Source organism: Dipodomys ordii, unplaced genomic scaffold (genome assembly GCF_000151885.1).
Source record: "Dipodomys ordii isolate 6190 unplaced genomic scaffold, Dord_2.0 Scaffold129, whole genome shotgun sequence".
Taxonomy (NCBI): Eukaryota; Metazoa; Chordata; class Mammalia; order Rodentia; family Heteromyidae; genus Dipodomys; species Dipodomys ordii.
Window position 1 is genome coordinate 2,276,937 of NW_012267345.1, and position 9,251 is coordinate 2,286,187.

General features: G+C 44.7%; 1 protein-coding gene across 1 annotated transcript in view; it reads left to right on the plus strand.

Moving 5' to 3' along the window:
• Positions 1–9,251, plus strand: part of Tpd52l2 (tumor protein D52-like 2) — a 22,821-nt gene that overhangs the window by 1,701 nt on the left and 11,869 nt on the right. Inside the window, exon 2 of the mRNA XM_013030391.1 lies at positions 5,716–5,861. Within this exon, the coding sequence (XP_012885845.1) occupies positions 5,716–5,861 (146 nt within the window). The remainder of the gene's footprint in view (positions 1–5,715; positions 5,862–9,251) is intronic.

Consider the following 9,251-nt stretch of genomic DNA (forward strand, 5'->3'; position numbering starts at 1 on the left):
CCCCAAACACACACACACACACCACACACACACACACACACACTCCAAACCAGTAGGAGATGGCCCCTGTGGAGAATGGGGCAGATCCAGGATTTAGTAACATCTTGAGAAAGTAGTACAAAGTCTTCCTCCAGAGAAAGAGGATGCTGAATTCATTCCTGCATTGTCATAGCTACAAGAGAAGTTCAGGACGCCTTACCACCATTTGATCTGCATCAGTATTTCAGTTAAGCACTAGAATATCCAAGATTTGATACACTCTGGATGATTTTCATGTGTGTTCCCTGGGATCTGAACTCAGGGCCTGTCATTGTTGCTCAGTGTTTTTGTTTGTTTGTTTGCTTAAGGCTAGAGCTCTGTCACTTAAGCCATACCTCTGCTTCTGGCATCTTTATTGATTAATTGGAAACGAGAGTCGTTGAGGCTTTTTTGCCTGCACCGTATTCGAACCACAATCCTCAGATGTCAGCTTCCAGAGTAGCGAGGGTTACCGATGTGAGCTACTTTTGATACATGTCTGCAAATATTTCAAGATCGAAGGTCTCTAGCTCTGACGAATTCAGTCGTTTTTATTATTTCACTTGCATCTCTGATTCAGTTAAGCACCACAATCACTAGATTCTGATATTACAGGTGATGGGGCTGGAGCTCAGTGGTAAAGTACTCGCCTCGCTATGTGAGGCCTTGTGTTCAATCCTCAGCAATACATAAAAACAACAAAACAAAACACTGATCGCTTAAATAGGGCCAGACATTAGGCTGTTTCTCAAATGGCTTTCTGTAATTTCAGAGTAACCCACTGAGAGGATTTATCCTTGTATTATTCCCATTTTGCAGATGAATGTAGACCTTAAGCTCTTGCTCAGCTTTTTTGATCAAGGCTGGTGCTGTAGCACTTGAGCCACACCACTTTTGGCTTTTTGCTGGATAATTATAGATGAGTTTTTCAAATTTGCCTACCTGGGACGGTTTATGAAACTATGATCTTCAGCCTTCTGAGACACCAACTTGCTTGCATGTTTTTTTCTTTCTTTCTCTGTTTTTCTTCTCTTTCTCTCTTCTTCCCTTTCTTCCTCCTTTTTCTGTTTTTTTTTTAATTTTATTTTATTGTCAAGGTGATGTACAGAAGGGTTACAGTTACATAGGTAAGATAACGAGTACATTTCTTTTTCTTTTTTGTTTTTTTTTTGGTCGGTTGTAGGGCCTGAACTCTGGGTCTGGGCACTGTCCCTCAGTTCTTCAGCTGAAGGCTAGCGCTCTACCACTTGAGCGTCAGCCCCACTTTCAGCTTTTTCTGCTTATGTGGTGCTAAGGAATCGAACCCAGGGCCTTATGCATGCAAGGCAAGCACTCTACCACCTAGCCACCTTCCCAGCCCAATGAGTACATTTCTTGTCGACCATTGTTACCCCCTCCCTCATTTTTCTCCCATTTTCTCTTCCCCCAGTTCCCCCCTCCTGGTTTCTTTCTCTTTTCCTTCTCTGTCTTTCTTTTCATCCCTCCCCTCCTCCTTCCTTCCTTTCTTCCTTCTTCCCTCCCTCTCTCCTTTCTTCTCTCTTACTCTTTCTCTTTCTCTCCCTCCTTCCCTCTCTCTTTCTTTCTCTTTTTTCTTCCTCTTTCGTTCTTTCTTTTGTCAGTTGTGAGGCTTGAACTCTGGACTCGGGCGCTGTCCCTGTGCTCTTCACCTCAAGGCAAGCGCTCTGCTGCTTGAGCCACAGCACCACCTCTGGTTTTCTAGTGGTTTATTGGAGATAAGAGTCTCACGAACTTTCCTGCCTGGGCTGGCTTTGAACCGAGATCCTCAGATCTCAGCCTCCTGAGTAGCTAGGATTACAGGTGTGAGCCACTGGTGCCCGGCTCTTTCTTTCTTTCCTTTCCTTCTTTCTTTCCTTTCTTTCTTTCTTTTCTCTCTCCCTTTCTTTCTTTCTGCAGATGCTCTACCACTTGAGCCATGCCTCAGCCCTTTTTTCTTTGGTGGTTTTTTTTTAAGTAAGTTTTTTATTGTGAAAATACTGTACAGATGGGTTACAGTTATATGAGCAAAGTAATGAGTATGTTTCTTACCAAGCATTGTGGCCTCCTCCTTTGTTTTTCCCCTACCATCCCTTCCCTCCCATCTCCACAACTACACTCCCCCCCTCCCCCAGCCTAAATTGTAAAGTTTGTTTTTCAACATAGCGACTTTACATCTCATTGTTGCAATGGGTCAGCCTGTATCCCTATTTAAACAATTTGTTTTTTCCCTTCCCCTCACCAAATTATACCAATATCCAATACAGTGAAAACGGGTAATACCATGGGGGAGTCTTTGGTAGTTTTCTTGTAGGGTCTAGCCTCAGACCAATCCTACCTGTGGCCTCCCTTGTAATTCAGCCTATAGGACCTCTACCACTATGTCCAGATTTTGGTTGAGATGATAATTTCCTAATATTTTTTTGCCTAGGCTGATCCTTCCAGTCTCTGCCTCCTGAGTAGCTGGAATTACAGCCCACCGAGCCTCAGCCCCATCATACCTGCCTTGAGCACACGTCTTAAAGCTGAGACCCTAGGGGTGAGGGCTCCGGATCACTAGTTTGCCTCTGGCATCAGCTTCTCAATTATTTTCTGTAATTCTTTTGCTAAGTATTAAATTCAAATCCTGGCCTCCACCAAGATTGGAGCCTGGGATTTGAATGCCTTCTACCTGTGAGGTTGTTATCTTGAAGAATGACTATAGGTTGCTTAGTACATATTTGGCAATTATCAAGTTTGTATCTGGGAGTAATTTCTGTGGGATCCAATTTTAACTTCACAGGCAGAAACTGTTTTGGTGACCTTCACTTTTTTTCCCCCTAGTGCTGGTTCTGGGGCTTGTACTCAGGGCCAGAGTGATATCCTTGAACATTTTTGCTCAAGGCTATGACTACCACTTTCTGCTTTTTTGGTGGTCAGTTGGAGATGAGAATCTCACGGATTCTCCTGCTTGGAACTGTGATCCTTACGTTTATCTCCTGAGTAGTGAAGATTACAGACATGAAAAATTGTAGAGATTTCAAAGAGTATACTGAACTTGAGTAACTTTTTTTTTGGTCCTGGAGCTTGAACTCTGGCCTGGGTTCTGTCCCTGAGCCTCTGTGCCCAAGGCTAGCACTCTGCCACTTGAGCCACAGTGCTACTTCTGACCTTTTCTGTTTATGTGGTACTGAGGAATCAAACCCAGGGCTGAATGCAAGCTAGTCAAGCACTCTACCACTAAGCCACATTCCCAGCCCCTTGAGTAACTTTAACATTGGATAGAAATGATGAAGTAATATCAGACTGGTCTCAGTTAAAAACCAGAATCAGAGCCAGACACTGGTGAGTCACTCCTGTAATCCTAGCTACTGCAGAAGCTGAGATCTGAGGATCATGGTTCAAAGCTAGCCTGGGTAAGAAAGGCCATGAGACTCTTACCTCCAATTAACCATTAGAAAACTAGAAGTAGAGATGTGGTTCAAAGTGGTAGGGTACTAGCTTTGAGCAAACAAGCTTAGGGATAGTGCTCAAACCTTAGTTCAAGCCCCATGACTGAAAAAATAAAAATAGACTCAGGTGCAGTGCGGGAGGGAGGAAGGGTGACCAAATGCAGTCATGTATTCATGATATACTATGTGGAGAATGAGCTAAGCAGCTTGTGGGCAGGGATGGGAGGGAGAAACGGGGAAAGCAAAGGAAGGGGTGACATTGTCCCAAAAGAGAAATGTGCTCATTACCTGACTTAAAAACTGGCAACCTCGGGCTGGGAAGGTGGCTCAGTGGTAGAGTGCTTGACTTTCATGCATGAGTCTCTGGGTTGGATTCCTCAGCACCACATAAGCAAAAAGAAAAAAGCCAGAAGTGGTGCTGTGGCTCAAGTGGTAGAGTGCTAGCCTTGAGCTGAAGAGCTGAGGGGACAGTGCCCAGGCCCAGAGTTCAGGCCCCACAACCGGCAAAAAAAAAAAAAAAAAAGATCTGCTCAGAATGCAGTGTGCACCAGTGAAGGGAGACCTTAGGGTTAAGAACCACTCAGAATAGTGTGCATTAGGTGTCAAATGCACTGAGCTGTGCACAAAGCTTGAGACAAGATCTCAGGAAAGAACTGTTATTATAAGCTAAAACTACTCTAGAAAACTTACTATTGGGGCTAGGAAGCTGGCTCAGTGGTAGAGTGCTTGCTTGCATGCATGAAGCCCTGGGTTTGATTCCTCAGCACCACATGAGCAGAAAAAGCCAGAAGTGGCGCTGTGGCTCAAGTGCTAGAGCACTAGCCTTGAAGAGCTGAGGGACACCGCCCAGGCCCAGAGTTCAGGCCCCACGACTGGCAAAAAAAAAAAAAAAAAAAAATGGCGACCTCTCTGTACACCTTAATAATAATAAAATATTTTTTAAATAATAAAAGTGAGAATTGGAGGAAGGCACTGGTGGCTCATACCTGTAATCCTAGCTACTTAGATGGCTAAGGTCTGAAGATCACAGTTCAAAGGCAGCACAGGTAGGAAAGTCTATGGGGCTCTTATCTTCAGTTAGCCAGCGAAAAGCTGGAAGTGGAACTGTGGCTCAAATGGTAGAATGCTAGCCTCAAGCAAAGAAACTCAAAGGTAGTACCCAGACTTGAGTTTATGCCCTCAGACCAGCTCTTCTACCTCCTAAAAAAGGTCAGAATTGGGAGTATTTAACTCCCATTTCCTGCATTGATAGCAGGAAACGTTTCTTTCTCTATTTCTGCCTACTTGAACACTGTTATACAAGATTGTTTCTAACACTTTTTTTTTTTTTAATAGAATTAGGTGGTCGTGGTGGTGCAGGCCTGTGTTTAGCACTGAGGAGCTGAGGCAGGAGGATCCCCAGTCTGAGCAGCCTGGGCTGTGTAATGACCCTGTTTGAGCAGAAAACCAGTGAGGGGAAAATCAGTCAGTAAATTAAAAAAAAAAAAAAGATATGCAAATATGTTTCATTTACAAAACATCTTGCCTAGGAATTGGACAACTTCAGTGATATGGGACATGCAAAGGATATAAGTGCAACCAGACACTTGTTATCTTTGATTTTCAGTGCATCCAGTCTGTTTTAATACAGTCTTCTTCCTTTCCAATTGTTTTGCCTTTTTGGGGGGGTCGGGGGAGTCGGTCATGGGGCTTGAACTCTGGGTCTGGGGTCTGTTCCTCAGCTCTTCAGCTCAAGGCTAGCGCTCTACCACTTGAGCCACAGCTCCACTTCTGGCTTTTTCTGCTCATGTGGTGCTGAGGAATTGATCCCAGGGCCTCCTACATGCAAGGCAAGCACTCTACCACTGAGCCACCTTCCCAGCCCCAAGACTTACTATACTATGCTTTGGGCATATTGTTTCTTCACTCACTCTAAAAAATGGAAAATTGATTCGTTCTGGCTGCTTTTATTTTTATTTTAAAGCAATGGTTTCCTGCAAGAAGAGATGATACTCTCACTGGGAAAACAGAATTAAGGTTTAGCTGCCTTGGCCTGTGTTTCTGGTGTCCCAGCAATGTAAGATGGTGGTGTGTTTGTGTCTCAGATGTCTGAAACATCAATGCTGCTTTCCATCCAATGCCTGTACTGTTTTGATAGGCCTCTCACAGAGCAAGTGTCATTGGTCTTTGTTGTTTCCTTCCATCTCTCTCTCTCTGGCTTTCCATTTTTGGCTTTCTTTCAGTGGAGTGATAACTTACTCGACACCCTCTGACCTCCTTTTGTTTCTGACAGACATCAATTTGAACTCTCCTAGCAAAGGTATGCTGTCTGACTTCCTGACTGACGTCCCTGTTGACCCAGGTGTGGCTGCTCGGACCCCTGCTGTGGAGGGTCTGTCAGAAGCGGAGGAGGAGGAGCTCCGGGCTGAGCTTGTCAAGGTGCTGCAGCTCTATTGTCTATCCTGGTGATCATGAGCTAAGGCCTTGAGTTGAAAGAGCAGAACACTGATAGTGCTCTGGTGGAATTGCTTAGGTGGCTGTCTACCTATTGTGTGTTCCCACCCGTCTCTTTGTATATTTTCAGCTCCTGAGATTGGACTCAGCCATCTGGCAGATGAGGCAGGGCCTGGTCTCATCCTCCTGCCTTGGCCTGGTACCTTGTAGGTGTTCAATAAAGAGCATGTCCATACACGGTGCCTCTTTAGGCATGCTTTCTGCTAGGATTAGCAATTGACAGTTGTTTTACAACCTTACAAGTTGCTGTTGAAACTGGTGAATCATGCCTGTAGTCCTAGCTACTGAGAAGGCTGAGATCTGAGGATCAAGGTTCAAAGCCAGTCTAGCAACAAATCCAAGAGACTATCCAGTTAACCAGCAAAAAGCCAGAAGTAGAGCTGTGACTCAAGTGTTAGAAAGCCAGGCTTGAGTGAAAAAGCCAAGCAAGAAGGAGAGGTCCTAAGTTCAATCACTGGTACTGGTACCAAAACAAAACCTTACAAATGTGTTTGTACTAGGTTGTGTGTGGGACTAATGTTTGAACGTAGGGCTTTGTGCTTGCTAGGTAGGCAATACTCTACCACTTGAGCTATGTTCCCAGCTCTCCAGTCATAATTTTTTTATTCAAACTAACTTCTCAGAGTTTTATTCCATCTCATGATAAGATTTTATCAGTGACTTACTTCAATTTTTACAATTACTGATTAACCCCCCCCCCCAAAAAAAAATAGCACGTAGCCAGGCAAAGTGTGGAACTTTGCTTGCCGAAGTCCTCTGGTCTGTCGCTAGAGGCCAGCCCAGTTTTGATGTGCTCCCTTCTGAGCATAGTCTGAGGCTAATCTGAGCATAGTCAGCTGAAGTTGCTGGGCTGCTCAGCAACAGCTTTCAGACCCAGGGTGACCACTTTGATTTTAGAATAGGTTGACGTGGAGACTGAATACAAAGTCTTTATTTCAGAGTTGAATTTCAAGGTGAAATTTTGTGTCACTTAAAATTTTCAATTTGAGGGGCTGGGAATATGGTTTTGTGGTAGAGTGCTTGCCTAGCAGGCATGAGGCCCTGGGTTCGATTCCTCAGCACCACATACACAGAAAAAGCCGGAAGTGGTGCTGTGGCTCAAGTGGTAGAGTGTTAACCTTCAGCAAAAGAAGCTCAGGAACAGTGCCCAACGTCTTGAATTTGAGCCCCAGGACCGGCAAAAAAAAACAAAAACCAAAAACAAGAAAACAATTTGAGCTGGACACCAGTGGTTCATACCTGTATTCCTAGCTATTCAAGAGGCTGAGATCTGAGGATTGCAGTTCAGTGCCAGCCCAGACAGGAGAGTCCATAAGGTCTTATCTCCATTAACCAATAACAAAGCCAGAAGTAGAGCTGGTCCTAAATTCAAGCCCCAGGACCAGTACCAAAAATGTTAAAAAAAAATTTTCAGTTTGAATTGGGCACAGGTGGCTAGTGCCTATCATCATGCTATTCAGGAGGCTGAGTCTGAGGATCAACGTCTGTGGGATTTATCTCCAGTTACCACCAAAAAACAGCAAGTAGAGCCTTGAGCAGAGAAGCTAGGGGTACAGCACCCAGGCCCTGAGTTCAAGCCCCAGTATTGACCCCTCCCCCCTGATTTTTGTGTGTGTTGTTGTGCCCTTGTTGTCTGTCACACTGGATGTGTGACGCTCACGTCACTGCTTCTGCAGCTGCATGATTGTGGCACTGCTTGGGCCATAGGTGATCATTCTTGTTTCATCTACTTCCCAAAGTAGAACCTGGTGTTAAGCAGGCCCTAAGGTTGTTTTTTGTTTTGTCCAAGATCTCTTGATCTGATGCTTTTACTCATTGGCTTATGCTAAGTTGTTGAGGGGTTTTGGTGTTTGTTTTTTTTTTTTCCTGCTTTAAGTCAAACGCTGTGTTTTTGTTTTGTTTGCACTCATGGACTCATTCTTGTAGGGTTGGTACCCTACTACTTGAGCCCTACCACCAGACTGTTACTTTATTTTTCCCTCATAGTCAAGCCTTTTGGTCTGGGGCAAGCCTCATACCTCATTTTCCTACGTATGCCTCCCAGTTATCTAGGTCTACAGATATGAATCACTATACCCAGTTTATTTGTTGAGATGGAGTTTCTTGCCAGCTTTTTTTTTTATTTAATGTAGGAGAACTGTGTTCCTTCTTATCCCTGCCTCCCAAGTAGTATGATTACACTCTACCTAAACTGATTTTTCTTTTCTTCTTCTTTCCTTCTTCTTCTTTCCTTTTATGCTGGCACTGGGCCTTGAACTCAGGGCCTCATATTCTTGCTTGGCTTTTCATTCATGGCTATTAATTACTCTACTATTTGAACCGTGTCTCCTATGTTGCCCAAACTGGCCCCAGACCCATATTGCTGGAGTGACCCTCCTGCTTCAGCTTCCTAAGTAGCTTTTGCTAGAAGGGTACACCACCTTGCCTGGCTGAAAAGTTTGTGCGTGCGTGCGTGCGTGCGTGTGTGTGTGTGTGATTTTATATTTTTATCATAGCTACTTACATAGAGAGTGAAAATATTCACTGAAGTTTTTATGACAGAAAAGCTCCAAAGAGGACCCTTTCATTAGTCACTTAAAGAAAAATCAAGTCCTTCTGTCAAGTCTTCGGTAATCCACTTCAGGCTGCCTTAAGGCACAAAAGGGAATTTACTTTTTGGTCTGTGTAGCTGTCTTTTGCCAAGGCCTAGAGCTAAGCTATGAAACAGATATTCTTATGTACAGGTGTTTCTCTCTCCCCCAGGCTCTGTTCAGCCACCTGCTGCTCTGCTTCCTCCTTGCTGTACGGGGTTCTCTTGGGCTCAGCTGAGGCTGTGCTGGCAGCATGGCCAGGTACTACCTACCAAGCCAGATGCAGTGTTCAAAAGAAAGGCAGCTTCTGTCTTGACAGCATACTTAGACCCAGGAAGAATTTGGGTTTTTTTGTTTGTTTTTTTGTCGTTTGTGGGGCTTGAACTCTGGGCCTGGGCGCTGTCCCTCAGCTCTTCAGCTCATGGATAACGCTCTACACTTGAGCCACAGAGCCACTTTTGGTTTTCTGGTGGTCTGTTGGAGATAAGAGTCTCATAGACTTTTCCTACCCAGGCTGGCTTTGAGCCACGATCCTCAAATCTCAGCCTCCTAAGTAGCTAGGATTATAGGTATGAGGTACCGGCGCCTGGCTTCAGGAAGAGTTTTTGACCTGACTGGCCTCACTTGGTTCTCCTTTTTTTTTTGTCAGTTGTGGGGCCTAAACTCTGGGCCTGGGCGCTGTCCCTCAGCTCTTCAGCTCAAGGCTAGCACTCTACCACTTGAGCTACAGCGCCACTTCCGGCTT